The 22,553-nt window shown below is 49.9% G+C and overlaps 1 protein-coding gene across 3 annotated transcripts in view; it reads right to left on the bottom strand.

Moving 5' to 3' along the window:
* Positions 1-22,553, bottom strand: part of MRAS (muscle RAS oncogene homolog) — a 42,643-nt gene that overhangs the window by 6,095 nt on the left and 13,995 nt on the right. For all 3 annotated transcript variants that reach the window (XM_059663828.1, XM_059663829.1, XM_059663827.1), the window contains exons 2-4: positions 10,848-11,058; positions 1,996-2,149; positions 604-703 (exon numbers count right to left, since the gene is read on the bottom strand). In XM_059663828.1, coding sequence (XP_059519811.1) covers positions 604-703; positions 1,996-2,149; positions 10,848-11,040 — 447 coding nt within the window. In that variant the 5' untranslated portion in view covers positions 11,041-11,058. The remainder of the gene's footprint in view (positions 1-603; positions 704-1,995; positions 2,150-10,847; positions 11,059-22,553) is intronic.

A 22,553-nucleotide genomic window follows, 5' to 3' on the forward strand; every position in this document is an offset into this window, starting at 1 on the left:
GGAAGAGTCCAGTGGCCCCACCCAGCACCACCCAGCCGGCAAAGGGGTGTCACGGCGGACTAAACACGCATAGCATGTCTGCTGACACTGTGGCCTGGGCGGACCTCAGGGTGAGTCCCTGAGTGAGGGAGATCATCGAATCCACCTCAGTGTGTGGCTGTGAGGGTGCCCCAGCACAGCGCCTGGCAGCTGACCCGAGGAGTCTGAGCGTCATCAGGCAACCGGCCCGGAGACAGGGGCAGAGCCTGCCCTCGGCACAGCCCAGCGAAGCTCTGCTGAGTCAGGCCTGGGAGGTGCTTGTGCCCGCAGCTTGCAGTCCCCTGCGAAGGCACCTGCTCCCCACATGAGGGCCTCTAATGACTGACACGAGGGTGCTTTCTCTCTGGCCCGTTGTTCTGTTTCACAAAATATCCCACCCTCGCATGTGCCCGCCAAGCTTCCCTGTGGAACCCAGCCCACTACCAGCGAGGCTCACGTTCCATCCACACAGACCAGGACGGCAGGAGTGACCTTTATACATCCCCTGGCCCCCCAACACACACACACACACACACACACACACACACACACACACACACGCGCGCACACACACACGCAACTTACGTTGTGTTTGGTCGCCATTTCTTTTCCTTGCTCCCTGGTGATTTTCCTCAAATGCATCAAGTCGACCTTGTTGGCCACGAGGATCATCGGGAATGACTCCCTGGGAAACAAGGAAGAGCAGCTTTGAGGTTTCGCCGTCCCCACCCCCCTGAAGGCAGCGTAGCCACACCTCAGGCCTCACACAGCCCACAGACCTCTGGGAAGGGACAGGGGCCCGGGGGTGCTGCCTGCCCTGGTTTGGAGGCTTAGGCCTGTTCCGAGGTGAGCGAGGGGCCCTCCGGGGAACCCCCTGGCTCAGCACTAAGTGAGGACACGGAGGGGCCCCTGGGCCAGGGGTTCCCAGACCTGCTTCCTTCCACCTCCAGCCCCCCAGATGCACCCACCGTGCCGGCTGCCGTGGCCATGGGCAGTGACCCGTGAGGAGCGCCAGAGCCACGCTGTGCCGTGCAGTTGGCACTCAATGAATGGGGGCTGCAGAATCGGGATGGCTCCCAGGAGGAGGCGGGGCCAAGGGCATGTCTGCCTCAGAGACTCCCACTGACACCTGTGGCCCAACGCGGTCCACAGTGAGTAAATGCCCGGCTCACAGCAGCTGGCAGCGCCGGCTATTTCTACTAAGAAAATCATAATCGGGCGGGTGGAAACGGAACTTGGTCATATTCCCTTGCACCTCTTTAACAGCTAGAAGGTTGAGTATTTACCCACATCCGAGTCATTTGTGTTTTCTCTTTTCAGATTGCTATGGTCAGGGTTTTAACCCACATTTCTCTCTTAGAGGTTTGTGTGAGTGTGAGTGTGTGAGTGTGAGTGTGTGTGTGTGTGTGTGTGTGTGAGTGTGAGTGTGTGTGTGTGTGTGTGTGTGTGTGTGTGTGTGTGAGAGAGAGAGAGAGAGAACTGTGTATTCCTTTACCTTGTAAAGTTATTAATATTTTGCCTTTGGAATAGGTCTTAACTGAATTTTGGGAATTTACTGAGATTTGCTCAAAGTTTGCCCTTTTACTTTCTTTCCATTGCCTCTTTAAGATGCAATTAACTGGAAAAAAACAATCAGGCTTAAAACAGACTACAAATTATTTAACTACTCCATATAAGCTAAGGGAAAAAAAGAGCCTTTAATTGGGGGGCTCGCATTCAAATGCAATTTAACCAACTACAATGTAATCCGGAGAAAAAATTCACTTTTCTTTGTAATAAAACATCTATTAAATTGGAACAGTCTGACCCCATAGAAAGAACCAGGGTAGGAGTCGGAGGGAACAAGGTCTGAATTCAGCTCTGCCCCTTGTGCCTCAGCTTTCACCTGAAAATCAGAGAGGGATTCAGACAGACAGACAGACAGGAAGACAGAGGCTGCTGGGAGCCAGGAGCGGGGAGCCCACCCGCTGTGCCCACCTGTCCTTGACGCGCAGGATGAGCTGGTGGAAGCGGTCCACGTGCTCGAAGCTGGCCTTGTCCGTGACCGAGAAGACGATGAGGAAGCCGTCCCCCGTGCGCATGTACTGCTCCCGCATGGCACTGAACTCCTCCTGTCCGGCCGTGTCCAGAACTGGGGTGGGATGGGCCAGTCAGGGTTGTCACCAGTCCCCCGGGACCCCCCGCAGCCTGCAGACCCCACGCTGCTGCTGCCCCCTCAGTGGCTCGATCCAAACTGGCCCCACGAGAGCCACACAGGCCCCTGGGCTGGGCTGTGGGGGTCCAGGCGGGGCCTCAGACACCTCAGTGTGAGGCTCTAATTGACTTGCTTGTGGCCCCACAGATCCCAACCCATGGTGCTCCCCGGGCCTTGGTTCTTGGTCTACAGAAAGGCCTGTGATCAGCTGGGCTTCCAAGTCCCTCTGGCCCGGGCATGGCTCCCCTCTGCGCCCTCCCACAGGGGTTCTTGGGGAGTCATCTGACTCAGCTCCTTTCCTCCTCTGTAAGTGGAAACAGTGCACCTGCTGGCAGCCCCTGGCGGGGGGTGGTGGGGTGGGGGGAGGTTAGCTTGTTTGTGGATGTGCCCGGGGAGAGCCCGACGGGCCACCTGGGTTAGGAGGCTCCTCAGCCGTGTGGACAGATACCAGGAGGGCCCAGGGGAAGGAGTGGTCCCTCGAGAGCCAGGGCTATTTGCCTCCTAGGATGAGGATGTTAGAGGGGTGCTGGGGGGGGGGAGCCAGGGCTAGAAGAGGAGTGGGGAGCTGGGAGAACCATCTCAGTAAAGGGTTCCCCCCAACCATCCCCTCTCACTGCCCAAGTCACAAATCTAATAGGAGACATTTAGTCCTGTCCTTGAAGGAGGAACAGAAGTGGGGGACATTTAATGTTGCCATATCCAGATTTTTAAATGCAGAAATTGACAAATTCCATAATCATTGTGGGAGAATTGAATGGGCTTCCCTTAGAGATGGACGAGAGACAGAGAGAACACACTTTACACTCAAACAGGAAATAAGTATTTCAAATACACATGAAATCATCACCAAAATTGGCCATATGTTAGACTATAAATAAAAATGTCAACCAATTCCAGAAATCAGAACTCATGTGAGCCATCTTTTGCCTACAATACAATAAGATCATAAGTCAACAGGAACATGGGTATAAAAGAATCTAGCCACTTGAAAGTTTAAAAAGCTATGCCGTTCTCTAACTCTCCAGTTAAAGGGAAAAGCAAATCAGAAGTTACAAACTATTTAGACCTGAACAACAATAAACAGTAATAAAACCTCTGGAGTGAGGCGAAGTGACACTCAGAGAAAAAGGCAGCTTGCAACGCACTTTTGAAAACAAGAAAAGACTGAAAATTAAGTAAGCATTCAAATCAAGAGGCTAGAGAAGGAAAATAAATAAAACAAACTAAAAGTAGAAATTTAGAGAATGGGAGGAAGGAAAAAGTATTGATATCAATAAATTAAAAGCTGATTCTTTGAAATGACCAATTAAAAAGAAACACCAAAAACCTTTACCAATTCTTACCAGAGAAAACAATGAGAAAACAAATAAGCATTTGGAATGAGAGAAGGCCTATGACTATGAGTAGATATATTTAATTATGAAAGAAAACTATGTGCAGTTTTATAGCATTCAATTTTCAATTCTCAATGAAATGGATGATTTAAGAAAATATAGCCCTAACCGGGTTGGCTCAGTGGATAGAGCGTCTGCCTGCGGACTCAAGGGTCCCGAATTCAATTCTGGTCAAGGGCATGTACCTTGATTGCAGGCACATCCCCAGTAGGGAGTGTGCAGGAGGCAGCTGATCGATGTTTCTCTCTCATCGATGTTTCCAACTCTCTATCCCTCTCCCTTCCTGTCTGTAAAAAATCAATAAAATATATTTTCTTTTTAAAAAGAAAGTATAAATGAGCAAAATTGGTTCTAGAAAATATTTAAAACCTGAGTAGGCCAATAATCAGTGATGAAGTTGATGAGATAAAATCTTACCCCACGAATGTTTTTGTAACCTACCAGTCGTTCCGGAGCACGGGAAATAGAGGACCTTTCTCACTCAGCGTAAGAGCCCAGCATAATCCTGACACACTGGACGGGGACAGCATGTGGGTGTGGTGACTGCCAGGCCCGCCCACTGTCGGGGAGAGAAGCAGCCTGCCTGTGGCACCCTAAGGGGTATCAGCCATCCATTCGTCAATTGTTTGCTAAGTACCTACTCTGTGCCCACCGTCCTGTGTGGTCCTTCGGGTGATTAAGGCTAACATGCATCTGGCTATCAAGCTCCTTAACATTCCGGTCGGACTGAAGGAAAATCAGAATATGAAACAGAAAGTGATACATGCTATGGGCGATCTGGGGGGAGAGGGGGTGGTCTCTTCAGTTTAGAAGGATTATGAAAGGTTTCAGCAACAGGAGACATTTAATCCTGTCCTTGAAGAAAGAATAAAAGTGAGGGACACTTAATCCTGCCCTTGAAGGATGAACAGACTTTGACATGAAAGGATGGGGCTGAGGAAAGGTCTTCCAGGCAGAGAAACAGCCTGAGCAAGGGCCTGGGGGCTGGAAAAGGGAGAGCAGTGAGGAGGTGGGGGTGCAGGGTAAAAGGTTTGTGTGTGTTGGGGGCGGGGGAATAGGAGGTAGAAAGAGGAGACAGGGAGACCACAGGCTGGGGTCCTCGGGTCCTAAATGCATGTGCTTGAACTCTCTGGGCACTGGGGAGCTACTGAAGGGTCAGAGAAGGGAGAGATATAGTCAGAGTTTGGCAGCCAAAGAGGCAGGGAGGCCTCTGAGGAGGTGGAGGAAGGACCCAGGCAGAGGCAACCAATCAGAGGGCTGCTGGATGGGCACTGGGGGTAGCAGAGGCGGCAGCAGCAACGTTTAATGGCTCGGAAGTATTTCCCCATTTTATCAGCTGGGACAGTAGTACCGGAGCATGTTGGCTGGAGAGCAGCTGTGCTCACCTGCAGAGTGTTCACTCCAGTTTAGCAGGACTGTTACAAGGATGAAATAAGTAATATCTGTGAGCCCTCTGCACTGGGTCTGGCCTTCAGGAAAAGAGTGGTCAGCGGTAACTGCTAACGTTGCTGTGAGGGCAGAAGGAGCAGCAGGGAAAGAGGGCTTGGGAGGCAGATCTGGCTGCAATGTAAGGAGGGGCTCTCTACCAGCAAGCACTGCCCAGGCACCTTGGAGATCAGTGAGCGCCACGTTCCTGGAAGCAATCAAGCAGTGATGGCTGACGGAGCCAGGATCAGGGGTGAGGCAGGGCCCTGCGGGGCTGGGCTCATCATCTGAGGACAGCAGCAAAGAGGAGCAGTCGTCCCACATCACTGGGAGCAAGAAAGGGGAGGCTGGGTGGAAGGACCGGCCAGCCCTGCCTGCACCCCTCTCAGCTGGAGCCATGGAGAAGTGTCTGTTCTGAGTGGACCTGAGGGCTGCCGAGCACAGAAGCCACACGTAAACCCCTCGCTCAGAAAAAGCTCCCAAGGAGTGTTCCTTTGGCTCTCATTGCCCTTCCACTGTCCTCCTCCCCTTTCTCTCCCCAGAAAGAACGTGGATTTGAGTGTTCGGGGAAAAGCCAGCTCCAGGCCCCTCCGAGAAGACACCAGCACTTGTGTCTGAGGTTTGGGCAGAAGCCATGGTGGAAGCATCCCAGCTTCCGAGGGTGCAGAAGAGCCAGGGCTTTTGCTCTTTGCAAAGACCGAGCCACCCTGTGGATACGCGGACAGAGCGGCCGCAGAGCTGGACCCAAGGTGGATGGGTGTCTGAGACTCTGGGCCCACTGCTGTTTTCTGTCGATGGAAGAAAGATGCAAGGTTCCAGAGGCCGGCTGGGCAGAGCTGGGCCTGGCGGCCATATGAGTGCAAAGGCCCAGAAATACCTGCCCTTATTGTCAGTGGGCAGAGAGTTTGATCAGCATCCTACCCTGCAGGCCCGAGACTTGGGCCAGCTGAGGAAGCAGCACAACAGGATGGGGGAGGGGTAGAGTTAGGGGTGCATGGCAGAGTCAAGAGCCCTTAGGACCAGCTCTGCCTCTAGCTAGGTCTGACCCTGGGCAAGTCCCTTCTCCATCGCCTCCGCCTCTGCCTCCTCCTCATGCTTTTGCTTTTGCTCTTTCTGAGTTTGGAAGAAGAGAAACCCCAGAGCTCAGAGCACTTGGAAGGCATCCCAGGCTTAGCACCCCCATGGTGTGGTCTCCTCAGTCCTGTGGGTACAGAAAACGGTTTATATGCCTTTAATTCAGTATGTCCCATAGTATATACTCGAATGGGTGATGTATGAGATGATTGTAGAAAGTTCCTAAATGTTTTTGATTTTAATAGAGATGATTTTTAGTTAGATATATTTATTTTACTGTGTGTTAGAAATAATACAGCTAGCACATCAAGCCTGTGACTGCACATATATTGTTTAGGATTCATGCATGCATGCATTCATTCACTCCACATTTCCTGAGGATTTACTAGGAGTCAAGCAGTATTCTAAATGCTGAGGATATAACAGTAGATAAAATAAACTCCCTGCTTCCATAATTTTATATTTTACTGGGGAATGATAAAAACTGAAACAAATAAATCAATGTATTAAACAAATATATGCTCAATTGTAAAAGGTAGCATAAGAAAAAAGAGTCGGGCAAGGGACAGAAATGACAGGGGCAGGGTGGGTACCGAAGTGACATTTGAGCAGAGACCTAAGTAAAGTAACAATGCATTTCTGCAGCAAGAGTGTTCTGAGCAGAGAGAACACCAAATGCGAAGTCGCTGAGGTGGGAACATGTGTGGTACCATCAGGCACCTGATGGAATTGTCCAGTGTTCCAGGGCTGCTGACAGGCTGATGAGGGATGATGTTTTGTAAAATTCAGATACGATTCAAATAGCATAATATTCATCCTTTAAAATATAATAGAATCAGGGACATAGAAAGGGAGTGGACTGACTATTCTGGGGCCTGGGGAAGGGGTGTGGGGGGTGCGGGAAGAGACTGGACAAAAATCGTACACCTATGGATGAGGACAGTGGGGGGGGGGGTAAGGGAAGAGGGTGGGGTGGGAACCAGGTAGAGGGGAGCTATGGGGGAAAAAAGAGGAACAATTGTAATAATCTGAACAATAAAGATGTAATTTAAAAAAATGTTTTTCACTTAAAATTTCAATGTAAAATTCAGTGATTTTTAGTACACACAAAGTTGTGTGTTGGTTCTGGCCAAGATGGAGTAATAGGGACAAGATTTACCTTCTCACCTCAAACAACCAAAAGAAAAAAAGAGAAAAAACCACAGACAAGAATATATAAAACAATGGTTGTCAAGACACTGGACATCAGGCAACAAAGGGTGGTGACCTTGAGAGAAGAGATAAAGAGAGGGAGGGCACCTATGAATGCCAGCTTACTGCCTTGAGAGAGTTTCCAGGCCCCAGTGCAGGGAGGAGAACCAGAGTTAAAAGAAAGTCATTTTGCAATAATAAAAGGGTCAGTTCATCGGAGGGTGTGTCAGTTTCAAACACCTATGCACTTAATAACAGAGTGTTCAAATACATGCAGCAGAAACTAATAGGAAAAATAGGCAAATTCACAATTACCCTCTGAAATTCAACACCCCTCTCTCAATAAAATTGACAGCACAAATTGACAGAAAACCAATACGGATATAGAAAACTTTGACAACACTATCAACCAACTTGATCTAATTGACACTGATAGAATACTTCATCCAGTAACAGCAGAAGATGTGTTCTTTTCATGTGCACATGGAACATTTACCACGACAGACCATATCCTGGGCCATAAACAAACCTCAATATGTTTTAAAGAATTCAAAGGATATACTGTTTATTCTCTGACACAATGAAATTAAAACAGAAACCAATGACAGAAAGATCTCTGGGAAATTCCTAAATACTTGAGAACTAAATAATATATTTCTAAGTAGCCAATGGGTCAATGAAGAAATCAAAGGGGAAATTAGAAAGTATTTTTGAACTGAATGAAAAGAAAAGCATAACTTATTAAATTTTGTGGGATGCAGCTAAACGTGTAGTTAGGGGAGATTTATAGCACCAAATGAATACCTAGGGAAAAAACAAATGTTCAAATCTATGACATCAGCTCCTACTTTAAGAAATTAGAAAAAGAGAGCAAATGAAATCCAAAGTAGGCAGACAAAAGGAAATAATACAGATGAGAGTGGAAATCAGTGAAGCCAAATGGGAAAAAATCAATGGACTAAAAAAATGGTTCTTTGAGAAAATCAATGATATTGATATATCTCTAGCCAGCATGATCAGGAAAAAAAAAAAAAGAAAAGATGCAAACTACCAATATCAGGAATGAGAGAGAGAACAACACTAGAGATTCTACAGATACTAAAAGGACAATAAAAGAATATTATGAACAACCTTATGCCAATAAGTTTGATAACTTTGATGAGCTAAAATATTTTGAGACACAAACTACCAAAGCTCACTGAAAAAAAAAAAAAAAGATTACCTAAATAGCCCTATTAAAAAATTGAATTTGTAGTTTAAAATCTTCATAAAAAGAAAACCTCAGGCCCAATGTCTTCTTAGGTGAATTCTACTAAACATTAAATAATATCAATTTTATTCAGACTCTTCCAGAAAATTGAAGAGGGCATGCTTTCCCATTCACTTGATAAATTCAACATTATTCAACATTACAAGAAACCTACAGACCAAGATCTCTCAAGAACATAGATGCAAAAATTCTAACCAAAATTTAGCAAACCAAAGCCAAGAATATATAAAAAGACAATTCATCATGACCAAGTAAAGTTTATCCCAGGGATGCAATGTCAGTTCAATGTTAGAAAAACCAATGTTAATTTGTCATGTTAACAAACTAAAAAAGAAAAATCATGATTGTCTCAGTAGACACAGAAAAAACATTTGACGAAATCCAACATCCACTCCCGATAAAAACTCTCAGCAAACCAGGAATAGGAAGGAACTTCCTCAACCTGATAAAAGGCATCTATTAAAAACCTACAGCTAACGTCAAACTTAAGGCAGAGAGCGAACACTTTCTCTTTAAGATCAAGAACAAGACAAGTATGTCTTTAGTCAGTGAAATAGGCAAGAAAAAAGAAATAAAAGCCAGCCAGATTGGAAAGAAGTAAAACTATCTTTACTCATAGACATGATCATCTATGCAGAAAATCCAATGGAATACAAAAAACAAAACAAAACAAAAACTAGAATAAGTGAATTTAACAAGGTTGCAGGTTACCAGATTAATATACAAAGTTCTATAGTATTTCTATATATTAGCAACAAATAATTGAAAACTAAAATAAAAAACCCAAATATCATTTATTATACATATGTATAAATCTGACAAAAGATGTAAAAGACCCAGGCACTCAAAACTACAAAACAATTAACAAGAGACTTAAAGACTTAAATAAATGGAGAGGATACTGTGCTCATGGGCTGGGAATTCAGCATTGTTATGATGTTAATTCTCCCAACTTGATCTATATATTCAATACAATCCCAATCAAAATCTAGAGTTTTAGAATTTAACTGATTCTAAAATTCATATGGAAATGCAAAGCACCTAGACTAGCCAAAACAATTTTTTAAAAATAACGAAGTTGGAGATTTAACAGTACCTGACATCAAGACGAATTATAAAGCTACAGTGTTCAAGACAGTGTGGTACTGGTTTTAAAACAGACACACAGATTAAAGACATAAAATAGATAAACAATTCTCACCACAGGCACAAGAGACAATTCAGTCAGGAAAGGACAGTCTGTCAACAAACAGTGCTGGAGCCATTGCATACTCATATACAAAAAACGAGCTCCGCTCCATGCTTCATACCATACACAAATGTTAACTCAGGGGAGATGATAAACCTAAAGCCGTGAACCTTCTGGAAGAAAATAATGGGAAAAACTTTTGTGACCTTGGGTTAGATGACGACTTCTTAGAACATCAAAAGCACGGTCCATAAAAGAACAAACTAATAAACGGAACTTCGGGACATTTTAACAATCTGGTCTTTGACAGGCACTGTTAAGAGAATGAAAAACAAGCCACAGGCTGGGAGAATGTATTTGCAGATCGCACATCTGGCAGAGGACTTAGATCCCAGTGGTTTTCAAAGCTCCCCTCCGACAATGACAGTCCAGGAGTAACGGCTCTTTCTTTGTTTAAGGGAGAGACTCGGAGTTTGAAGTCACAATCGGGGGAATCTAGAACAGTGGCTCTCTGAATTCAGCATTACCTGGAGGGCTTGTTAAGGCACAGACCGCTGGGCCTCACGCTCAGAATTCCTGAATCGGTAGGACTTGGGGGACTTCAGTTTTGACAAGTTTCCTGGTGACGCAGCTGCTGCAGGCCGGGCTACCACACTTTGGGAACTGCTAATCTAGACCAACTAGGCTCAACTAGCAACACAACGTCAGATGCAAGATTTTCCCCTCCAAGGGACATTTACCCACTAAACTGTGTTTAACTGAGAAATTGATTTTCCACTTTTTTACTAGCTAGAGACATCTGTAACTGTTAATCAGAGCTTCTGATCAGCAAAGAAATAACCAACATGACATCACTGAGTTGGCATGAGTCTCGCCCTGCCTCTTTGTTGAATACACATTTTGGTTTCCACAAAGCTGTTCAGAATTCACCCTGGAAACCATACATGGCCTTGGACCAACTGCCTCATAATACCAACTGTTCCTTAATGGCAACTAGAAGAAAACCATCGTGCCCCACTGTAGCCTGTCAACTTTCCCTGACCCTTTGCCTCTAACCCCCAGGCCCCTGCAGGGCTGCCAGCCAGGTCTCACCGTCCAAGATGGCCCATTGATTGTCGATCTCTGTGTGTTTCAGGTAGGAGTCTTCGATGGTGGGGTCGTAGTCAGGCACAAAGATCTTCTGGAAGAACTGGATGGTGAGGGCACTCTTGCCCACGCCCCCATCCCCCACCACCACCAGCTTGTAGGTGGGGAGGTTGTCACTGGGGACGGCGCTGGTTGCCATGTTTCCTGTGGGTCAGACCTGGGGAAGCAAGACGTGAGGAGTGAGGCAGGGACCTTCTCCTCTCTGACTTAAGGGGAAATGGTCACGGGTTTTCTTGCCTTTTTACGGAGTAATAAACACTCCCGATTTTATAAAGTTTTGAAAATGAAAAAAAAGCACATGAATATCAAAATGTCACCCCTGATCCCACCACCCAGAGACAGTCACTGTTAGAATGATTGATTCAATCATTTACTGAATCCCAACCCTGTGCCAGGACTGGCCTCGGGGACACAGTACTACTAGATGCCACATGGTCTCTAATAAGCACAGCCAAAAGCCATGTCAAAGAAGCTTTCCCACCACTAAACTCTGCCCTGTGCCTACCTGTGCAGGTAAACATGAGGTTGTGGTCTGAGCAGGGGCAGCATGGAGGTTCACCTTTCCCATCAACTCTGGCCCATTGGATGAAGAGTTGGGAAGGATTTGAGACCATCTTTGCGTAAAGGAAAGAAGGCCCCAATAGCGTAGCACACCTGAGCTCAGTCAGGGTCTCAGGGGCCTCTTCCAACTCTCCCAATTCTGTGATCCTGCCTCCTTCCCCTCCGCTGGCTTGACTGTTATTATGCACAGAGTCGTGCTGGAATCTCACGGCATCTGGTCAACCCGCTCCAGTTGGGGGGAAGGAAGGGGAGGAGCAGGGCTCAGTTTTGTTTTGATGATGTTGAGTCCAGCTAAGGCAACGGTTCTCCACCAGGGGCAATTCTCCCCTCCATCCCGGGATGTTGCAATGTCTGGAGATATTTTTGGTTGTCAAAATCAAGTGGGTGCTACTGGCATCTAGTCAGCAGAGGCCAGGAATGCTGCTGAACATCCTACAATGCACAGGACAGCGCCACCAACCCCCCACCCCCCACCCCCACGGCAAAGAATTGTCCATCCTAAAGCATCAGAAGTGCCAACACTGAGAAACCTTGAATTAAGGTGCCTAGGAGGGGGCTGGAAATATGGGGCTAGGATGCAAAAGAATAATTGCGCCTGAACAGATGAGGCCTGATTATGAAGAGGCAACAGCAGAGAAGTAGAGTGGCCTCTGGAAATGGTGTCACAAAGTGACAAGGAGAGGCAGGCAGGGAGCATGGAAGGAGCACTCAAATAGGGGGCCATGCTCTGGTTTCTCTTCAGATCGCATAAATCTTTCGCCTTTTCAAATAGGGGGGACGCCAGGACCTGTTATAACAATGGAAGCCCACAGTCTCCAGTAGCAGGAGGTTGACAGCCCCAAACATTAAGCACCATTGGGAGTGAGGGAGAGTCACCTAAAGAACAATTTGAGGGTTGCTGCCAGGGACCTAAGCTGCTAACTGCGGGCCCAGCCAGGGAGATGCAATACCACCTCCTGGTGGGCATTCCTGGGCAGCATGACAGCGGGCACTGAGCTGATGGGGGGAGAAGGCTTGAGTCTACCTCAGTGTACCAAGCAAGTTGGGGAAGGTGCAGTGTATGTGTGACTGGGAAACTTAAGGACTCACAGCAGAGTGTGAGGAGGTAGTTGCCTGGGGGAAGGGGAAGGGCCCCAAACTGGGTGTCCTGTGTGCATTGCTGCTGCCTGGGAAGGCCACTGCCTCTCTGAGCCATGGTTTCTCACCTATCGGATGAAAGGACTGGCTTTTACAGTTATTTTCAACTCCAGAAGAGTCCTCAAGTCTAGATCTCAACAGAAAGGGTGTTAGATACAAATGTGGGTTATGTGGCCACACTGATTTGCATGGGGCTACAGGCGAGAGTCATTGCATAACCTCCTGCAGTTACTGAAGCTTGATGTTGACATTTAGGATTTCCCTGCAGTGTGGGGAAGTAAGGGTGAAAGTGCAAATCTGTCCACGCTGGTCTGAGACTGCACTTGCATCAATATAGCAACATCTCAGATGGACATGCCCTCTCTTGTAGCTGTACCAACATGTGAAAACTTATTCTAAGGAGATATGCAGACAAGTGTACAATCTGTTAAGAGTCAGGAAAGAAATGAAAAGAACTTAAATGTTGGGAAGGGTCGGCTAAAGAAAAAGTTACCCACACAATGGAACACTATGCGGCCACTAAAAAAAGATGGTATTCAGCCCTGGCCGATGTGGCTAAGTTGGTTGAGCGTCACCCCGTGTACTGAGAGGTCACTGGGCCAATGCCTGGTCAGGGCACAAGCCAGGGTTGCAGGCTCTATCCCCAGTGGGGGAGGTGTGCAGGAGGCAGCCAAGCGATGGTTCTCTCCCAACAATGCTTCTCTCTTCCTCTTCCTTCCTCCTCCTCTCTCTCTGAAGTCAATAAAAACATATATTTTTAAAAAGGATGATATTTACTTACCTAGAAAAAGTTTACATTATGTATTTAAAAAAAAAAAAACAGGCTGCAAAACAGCAAGTACCTATGACTGTACTTCCATAAAGCTACCCATCTGTGAACCCACATGCCTAGATCCAGGCCAAGAGGATTGGCAGGTGGCTGTGTCTGATGCAGATTTCAGGGAACTTTCTCAATTTTCTTTTCTTTAAGAAGCATGTATGATAGTTGTATATTAGAAAAGCTTAACCATATTAAAATGTTTCCAGCAAAATAAAATGTTTAAGCCACCTGAAAACGTGTGATCGCCTCTCCTTCGAGTGGGGGATGGAGCGGCCAGGGCCAGCTGCAGCCCCCGCATCTTGTGGTCTCCCTACAAAGATGGGGGAAAGTTGAGACTTCAATGAACTATCTCCCACATGACAGAGATGGCGGTCCAAGGGGCCACAGAGGCCTTGGAGGGAGACGGAGAGGGGGAGAGGTGGGAGAGAGCCAGTGCCTCACTGCCCCTCCTGGCCGGGGGTGAGTGGTGACGCTGGGCCCGGGTGCGTGTGTTTGTCTGTGAAAGAGGCTGTTTTTAAAGCTCCCTTCCACTCTCTGCTGGCAGCAACATGAACAAGAAATACTAAGTGGGTGGGAAGGTATGGGGAAGGAAAACTGATTCTCTTGATTTCCTTCTCAAAGTAAAACAAGATTAAAAAAAATATGCTAGTAAACATGATAGAGGACATGAACTGAACCCATGAGTCAGCGCTCAGACCACCCGCAACAGACTCACCAGGGACTTGCTAATAATCACCCTCTGCTTGTCCTGCAAGGCTGCGGGCAGGACGCTGCCAGAGGGGGGCCCCTTCCTTCACTTGGGGGTTGAGTTCCCGAGAGACCACAGGAGGCCAACTCGGGGTTCCATCCCAACTCAGACGCAAAGGAACAGGGCTGGAATGCACAGTTAGCACCAAAATTGGACTGGGACCCGTGTGGTAAAGACCCTTTAGTGCTGCCCACAGCTGATAGGTCAAGCCCGGGCTCCTTCACTGGACACTCAAGGCTGTCACTGGCTACCATCACGGACCCTCCCGTGGTCGGTACCTGTAGCCTCTCACACTCTCCTCTCTCCCCCGACCAGCTCTGTGTTCTCCCAGGGCATCCTCTGCACACCCCTGTGGCCCCAGAAAGAGCAAAGATCTCCTCACAGGTCAGGCCTGAGCCTGGGAATCGCACTCCCCTGAGAGGCATCACCTCTACCCTGGGTTTGAGATCCGGAGTTCTGGTACAGAGGCCACCACACACCTAAAATCTTCTACGCCTGTATTGTGCACAAAAGGGCAGGGACTGCCTCTGGTCCCTGTCTTAGCACAAAGCCCGGCATAGCACCAGCATGGAGCAGATGCTCGCTGAAGGGACTGGAAGCTCAGCCCTGGCATTTCCGAACAACCGTCAGACAACTACTGCCCAGCACTGGCCTCACCATGCAGAAGGCTAAGGGGCAAGTCTCCCAGCCAGCGGTTGGGATTATCGTCCTTCCTCTACCAAGTCGAACCCATTACACTGATAAGACCTTTCTGGGAGCAGTTGTGAGCCCAGGAAGAAAAGAAGGGGTTGCCAGGGTGGGAGAATGGGTCCAAAAAACTCCCCAATTCATAAAGGCTCTTGGCTGCATCTTCTCCTAATGGACGTGTTTTTCCAGTCTTCAATCTCCCCCAGATAATCCCTGACTAAATGATGTCTTTGTAAATGGGGAGGGAAGGCAAAATGCCAAAGGGCATGCACTACTCTCCGCAAAACAGGCTGGTCTCACGTGGTGCAGAGAAAGATTTCTTTTTAAAAATCCTTACCCGAGGACATGTTCATTGATTTTTAGAGAGAGGGGGAGGGAGGGAGAGGGGGAGGGAAACATTGATGTGAGAGAGAAGCATCTATCCGTTGCCTACTCCACGGGCCCCAATCAGGGCCAGGGATTGAACCTGCAACCTAGGTACGTGTCCTGCCTGGGAATTGAACCATGATCTTTTGGTGTATGGGCCGACACTCCTACCAACTGAGCCACAGTGGCCAGGGCGAGAAATATTTTTTAAAAGTCACCACAGGATGAAAAATTGGTTGGCGATTAAGGAGCAAACTGCTTATATGCACAGCCTATTCAACTGGAAGGCACCTTGGAGATCACTCTAGAATGTTGGTTCTTGACTTCGAGTCAAGATGGCAGTGTGGGTAAATGTACTCCTTGAATCTTCCCACAACCACATCAGAATTGCAACTAAACTACAGAACAACCGTCAGAACTGCTTGATATCTCGCTGGATGGAAGCCCTACTACTAGGGAATTAAAGAAGACGCTACACCAGTGATGGCGAACCTATGACACGCATGTCAGAGGTGACACGCGAACTCATTTTTTTGGTTGATTTTTCTTTGTTAAGTGGCATTTAAATATATCAAATAAATATCAAAAATATAAGTCTTTGTTTTACTATGGTTGCAAATATCAAACAATTTCTATATGTGACACGGCACCAGAGTTAAGGTTTTTCAAAATGCTGACACGCCGAGCTCAAAAGGTTCGCCATCACTGGGCTACAGGGACACTGGTGGGAGGAGCTGGGACGCGGAATGGGCTGGTCCCACACCCATTGGGGCAGATAAAAATCAGAAGGGATACCTTGGCTCCAGAGGTCCCCCCTGGAGGAGCAAAGGGTCCCAGAGCCACACCAGCCGCCCCCCTCCCAGCCCAGGGTTCCAGTGCTGGGAAGAGCAGTCCCCACAACTTCTGGCTGTAAAAACCAGTAGGGACTGTGGCACGAGTAACACGGAGGCTGCTGGAGTTCCAGGCATTCCTCTTAAAGGGCCCACACACGAACTTCCTCAGACTCACTCCCTCTGAGCTCCAGTGCTGCGCAGCAGCGTGAAAGGAACCAGGGACATGAGGGGAGGAACTGAATTGTCTGGCATCAGGGTGAGCGCTGTGGGGGTGGGAGGGGGGGTGGGGGGGTGGAAGCTTTCTGTCTGACAGAAATGCTGGCAGATGCCATTGTTCCTTTTCTGACACCCCCAAACCCACTGAGCCGGCAACAGAAAATCAACAGTACAGCAGATTAAGCCAAGAATCAAATCAGCGATGTGTAATATAAGGAAGCAAAAAAAAAAAAAAGACCCAATCAGAACAGCAAAAAGAAAAAAAAATCCAAAAAAATGAAGATAGTGTAAGGAACCTCTGGGACAACTTCAAGTATACCAACATCCGCATCATGGGGGTGCTGGGAGGAGGAGAGAGAGAGCACAAGAAATTGAAAACCTATTTGAAAAAATAATGACAGAAAACTTCCCTCACCTGGTAAAAAAAAATATATATATATGGACATATAAATTCAGGATTTGAGGTGGGAGGGTGCTGAAGGTGGACGTGAGGTTCTCCTTAAAGTTTCCCCACACGATTTTCTGTGCTGGATCTTGGGCATGTTCCCGTTCCCAGCCTCAGTTTCTTATCTGTGAGATGGGGTTGGTTAGAGAATCATATTTTGCAGAATTGCCTTAAGCATAAAATTAAAATGCATGAAATGAGCCCAGCTCAGAGAAGGAGCTCAAATCTTTGTTCTCTAGCCTAGTTCTGTGTGTGTGGAGGTGTGTGTGTGCAAAAGAGAGGGCGGGAGGGAAGGAGGGAGAGAGACTTTCCCATGGTTCCTCTGCTCTGAGGCTCCCCATTCCCAGCCTCCTGCCCCTCCCCCACTAGAAAGCTCTGCTGCCATCGCAGCGCCAGGCAGTCAGATTAAAAGGCGTGTGTGGGAACGTCACCCATCATTTAGAACATTGTTTCCATGGGAAATGGCTCTGAGGTTCCAGGCAGCCCCCTCCACTCAGAAACCAACTTTTGGAACAGCAGCCACTTGGCAGATGAGCGCTGGCTCCCATGGTAACCACCGCTGGAGAGCCGCGCCCAGCCCACGGGCAACCCGAACCTCGCTCTCCTGGCAACTTCTTTCTAAAAGGCAATGCCTCTGCCTCGACGCTCCCCATAATGTGCACGTGGGAACGGCTGTCTGTCCTGTGCTCCCTCCTCTCCCCAGGGTCAGCACCAGCTGGCATAACTTGAAGTTGTTCCCTAAACGGCAGATTCGCCTCCCCAGGCAGCGTGGGAGCTCCATGAGGACAAGGGCCACGTCTTCTTAGTCCCTTGCCGCTCACAGGGCCAGGCAGGGCCCAACACGGGGAGGCCCAGGGTCTGTTCAATGACCCCATGCTGCCCCGAAGCAGCCTTCTACCCACCCCGTCCTCCCTTGGGCAAGGAAGCAGGGGGTGAGCCTGCTCTTCTGACGGGCAGGCGCACACCCCTAGGAGGTGGGGCTGGGGGACTGGTGACCCCAGGAGAACTTTTTCAACCAGCAATTTCAAGTGTGCTTGGGGGAGGGGGTGACCTCCTGGGAGCAGTCTTGGGCAGAGCGCCCCTCGGTCTCTGATATAGATGCCTTGTGTGACCTAAAGCCAGTTTCTTCATTTCCAGGAGCCTCAGTTTCCCCATTTGTAAAACAGGAGAACAGAATGCTCAAGAACGTGTACAGTCCCAGTCTTAAAACAAAAACACACAAAAAAACTGGAGGGCCTCCAGCAAGGGCATCTTTGCCCTGATATGCAAAGTCCTGGGTCCCGGTCTCCCTCCAATCTGGCAGACGGCAGTGATCTGAACCATTTACCTGCCCCATCCACACTGTGTCAGGTATAATGCCTGGAACAGCAGTGCGCTCCCAGCAGCCTCCCCTCCCACCACCATGGCAGAACTCTGGTTAGATCCCCCAATCTGCCCCCTCCTTCCCAGGTTTCCAGTTTCTAGGGCTTCTACAGAGCTTATATCCCAAAAGGACACCCCAAAACACTGCCCATTTTTCTAAGTGGGCACGTGAAAGACATGGCTTCAGCTGCAGACACAGTTAAGGGGTCATGGCTTCCTGGCCTCTCCATGCACCTCATCTCCCCAGCCATCGCCATCTCCTAAGCAGCCTCCTGCCGTCCTGGCCAGAACAAGTGGTGCCAGGGGAGGCTACAGAGCAGTCACACGGCGTGGATGCCCGCGCTGGCCTGGCCGGACACCACCGGTCAGGCTGGGAACCATCACACCCACGGCCTTGAGTTCTTTGGGCAATTAGTTTTGTAACATCACAGGACTTCTCTGTGCCTGTCGCCGTGATTCACTAACCCGCAGAGTTCATCCTTGTGGCTGCCTCCCTGGCCCTGACTCTACGACCAGGGACTCTCAGAGCCGGGGCAGTGGCCAACACAGTCTCTCCCAAGGGTGAGGCCAACTTTACTGAAGGCGTAGTTCTTACTGCTTTTGCTTCTCTATTTCTATACTAATTATTTTAAAGATTCTCCCAAACCCCATCAGTTGAACTACAAGTTGTCTAGGGAAATAGGGCTGGACGAGGCGGGCATAGTCACTATTAACGGAGCTCTTGGGAGAGTACGGGACTTCTATTCACATTGAGCTGAATCAGCCCTGGGAAGCTAATCTCCTCTGTCTGATATCTGGGTGTGCCCACTCAGCGGGATGAGGACACAGTGCGGGGAGTGACCCAACCCACGTGGAGGAAATGGCTCTGAATTCCAAGAGCTGCCCTTCCCCTCTGCACAATTCCCAGAAATGGGCTGCTGATTGGCAGGCTGTGCCTCCCTGGTGTGTGGCCCGGCCAGGGTCCAGGCCCCTGGGTATCCCTTAGGGCTTCACTCTTCCCTCCCCAAGACTTCGCTCCAGCCCTTTGCCGCACACCCTGGCTAACCCAAGCCCAGCCCTGTCACTGCACCACTCAACCCTCGCAGGAAGCTGCCAGTGCATTCAGCTCACTTCATTAGTAATACGTAACCACCCACCCAACATGTACGTGTTATTTTATGCTGTAAAGGACCTTAACATCATTAGATCTAGATGGTGAGTATGTGACATGGGTGCTGCCCCTCCCAGTCCAGAGCCATGGCAGACATCACTAATCAATCACGGTTCTCTTTCCTGCTCAGTCTTAGAATCCTTTGCATGCAGCACCCTTGGCAGCCAGAACTGGATGACTGGTCCAGAGAGGAAACTTGTTTGCCATCCCAGGTCTAACCCACTACTCATCTGGTCCCCTTCAAAACATCCCACCTAGTTAGTGGCCGTCCTGCTCCCTGGGAAGAGCTCAGGACCTTTCGGGGTAGCCTGCCTGATCATCTCTGGAGATAACCTGCAAGGCTCCACTCTCCCCTCCTCAAGACTTAGCTCCGGGCCTTCTGTCTCACACCTTTGCCACCCAAGCCCAGCACTGTCACTGCACCATTCTGGAGATAACCAGCTCTTCTGTTGATTGACAGATTGTATGACCTAAGTCTTCTGTTAACATATCAGCCCTGCTTTTCTATCCCATCAAATCCAAGCTCCTCTGCCAGGATCACACCTGGACCTGCTGGCAGAAAGAAGACAGGAATCCAGAGATCCAGGCAAAGGGCAGGGCTCCAAGTCATCCAAATGCGGGACACCATGCCCTTGGGCTGACTCACAACCTCCAAGCACCTCGAACTTCCTTACATGACAACTGTTGGCACTTAGGTCTGATCGCTAGTGTGAGAGCGCCTCCTGGGCAGGGCCTGGAGACTAGCCAGTGAGGACCCAGCTCTGAGCCCCAGAGCAGGTGCGCAGAAGCCACCTGGCATAAGAGGGATAACAGTGATCATGTTAAAAACAGTACAAACACTTCATGGAAGTGGTGTGCCTGATGCTGCTGGAAGATTTTACCAAATTCACTCATTTAATTCTCACAACAACCCTATGAGGTGTGACTGACTCTAATTGTCCCCATTTTACAGTTGAAGAAACTGAGACACAGCAGAGCAGAATAACTTTTCTAAGGTCGACCAGGCAATGCCAGGATCTGAAGCCATGTAGTGTGCCTCCAGAGCCCTGGGCAGCCCATCGTACTACTAGGCGTCCTCTGAGGCTGGCAGGGGGTGGGTGGCAGCAGGTCCAGGAGTGTGGGGAAGAGGTCCGCATGAGCCCCGGAAGTGGGGTCACAGTCAGGGAGGCCTCCAAGGCCAGATGGCTGTCCCTGTGCCCATACCAGTCACTGAAAACAGACATGCCCCTCATCCCTACTGGGATAAAGTCCAAACACAGGACACAGCTGTGGTACTGCCAGGTGGCCTCCTGCGCTGAGGACCAGGGAGGAAGCTGGGGGTATCGGGCAGCTGCCCACATTGTGGGAGCACCAGGTGGCTCTGACACCCTCATTTTCCAGCACCTGTGTCTGGGACCCTCTCCACTGTGCTGGTCCCTGCCCCAGCCCCAGCCTGTCGCCTTGTGGTCCTGCACACAGGCTTGGGGCTGGCTGCTCACCTGGAGCCCCTCACCCAGGAGCGTGGGCTCTGGACCCAGACAGCCTGCAACCTTAGCCAGTTCTTTACCGCTGAACCTCAGTTGTCTCTTCTGTAAAAGGGGGGACAGTGGCAGCATGTGCCTCGTGGTGGTTGCAAAAGGCTACACATGGATTTGCTTGGCTCAGCATCTGGCCCACAGTGAGGCTCAACAAACAGAACGTTGTTACCCTCACCAGCAACCTTCCCAGCGTGTCCCAAGCCCTCTTCCTGGGGAAGCCCTCCCCTGTCTCCAGGGTCCTTCCTGAGTTCACACCTGCAAACTGGCAGGGTCCACAGAGGAAGCTCACTTCAGCCCCTCACCACCCCCGCCCCCCCCCCCCCCCGTGTGCTCTCACGCCACCTGCAGGCTGGGCTCTGCCTTAAGGGCAGCACCTTGGCCCAGCCTGCCACCGTGCCCACAGCAATGCCGCAGGACAGACAGCCCCCAAATGCTGGCAGAGTGACGGTGAGATGTAGGCTCCTCAAAGACACTGCCCTCAGCATTCAGGAGATGCTTGGTCACGGAATAGACTGCGGAAGATACCAAAATACGGGAACTCGGCATTAAATACGGGTCTCTCTCTGGTCTTTAAGTCCAGGAGTGCTCTCCATTGCAAAGCCCAGCCCCTCTCTGGATGCCTCTGTGGAAAGAAAGAAAAACTAACAAGACACCCGACACCGGAAAGAGCCCCGGAGAGTGAGCTGAACAAGCCACCGGTGCTGCCGCCCTTCTCCGGATACACACGCCGACGGCAGAAGACGCTCCCAGAGCACTCAGTGCGCCTGGCCCAGTGCAGGCCCGGCCTTAAGGCTCGCGGTGTGTGGTGGGCGGGGACAGACAGACAGACAGACGGTCACAGCGTCACAGCGCACAGGGCTGAGCTTTGTGGGAGCACAGGAGTGAGGGCCTCTCACCCAGCCTGGGGCCCTGCAGGCTTCCTGGCAGAGGCAATGCCAGAACGGCCTCTTGTAGGCCAAGTAGGCGTAAACTCAGGTGAGTAACCGCGACAAGTGTATCCTAGGTGAGGGTCAGAGCTGCGAAGGTGGAAAGCATGGAGGGTGGAAAACCCAGGAGGCACAGGTACCCCAGGTGGGGGTGGTGAGGGAAGGGGGTGGGTGTAAGGTGAGTGGGAGGGAGGCTGGATACCCAGACAACTGAGCATCTCCGTGGCTGCATCCCTAGCACCGAGCACAGTGGCTGGCACACAGTGGCTGCCTCAGAGCGCTGAATAATGCAGGAACCAGTGCCGGCCTCAGGGCGAGGCAGGGGAGAGTGTGCCGGGAGGCCCTCAGACCCTGCCCTCCACACAGGCCCACGGGAGCAGGGTCAGCTCGCTGGGCAGCTGCCCCTCCAAGGGGCCCACATGCCTTCTGATGACCCCAGTGAGGTTGGCCAACGAGAAAAGACCAGCGGAGACTGGACAACTGGCACTGGACAAACTCCACGTGTTCCAGAAGCCCCAGGGCGAGGGGAAGCAGGTGGGAAAGGGCTCCAGGGTCAGGTGGGAGCAGGAAGGTCACACGGACGGTGTGGCAGAGCCACAAAGGCCTGAAGGCAGGAACCTGTGTGCGGTGGCATTTAATGCCCCCATTTTGCCAGCAGGGACAGAGTCTGAGACAGGGCACAGCATGGTGAAGGGCGAGTGAAGCTGAGATCTGGCACCCAGGCCTGGCAACTAAACACTAAAACTCGCCTCCACTCACCACCCAGCTGGCCCGGGGCACCTGGTAGGTCTGAGAGGCTCTCAGATCCGAGGGGCCAACGAGGGCCACACAGAGTTGCAGGGTCCACACAACCCGTCAGAGCAGCGTGCCCCGCTGGCACCCCT

This window comes from Myotis daubentonii, chromosome 14, assembly GCF_963259705.1.
Source record: "Myotis daubentonii chromosome 14, mMyoDau2.1, whole genome shotgun sequence".
Lineage (NCBI taxonomy): Eukaryota > Metazoa > Chordata > Mammalia > Chiroptera > Vespertilionidae > Myotis > Myotis daubentonii.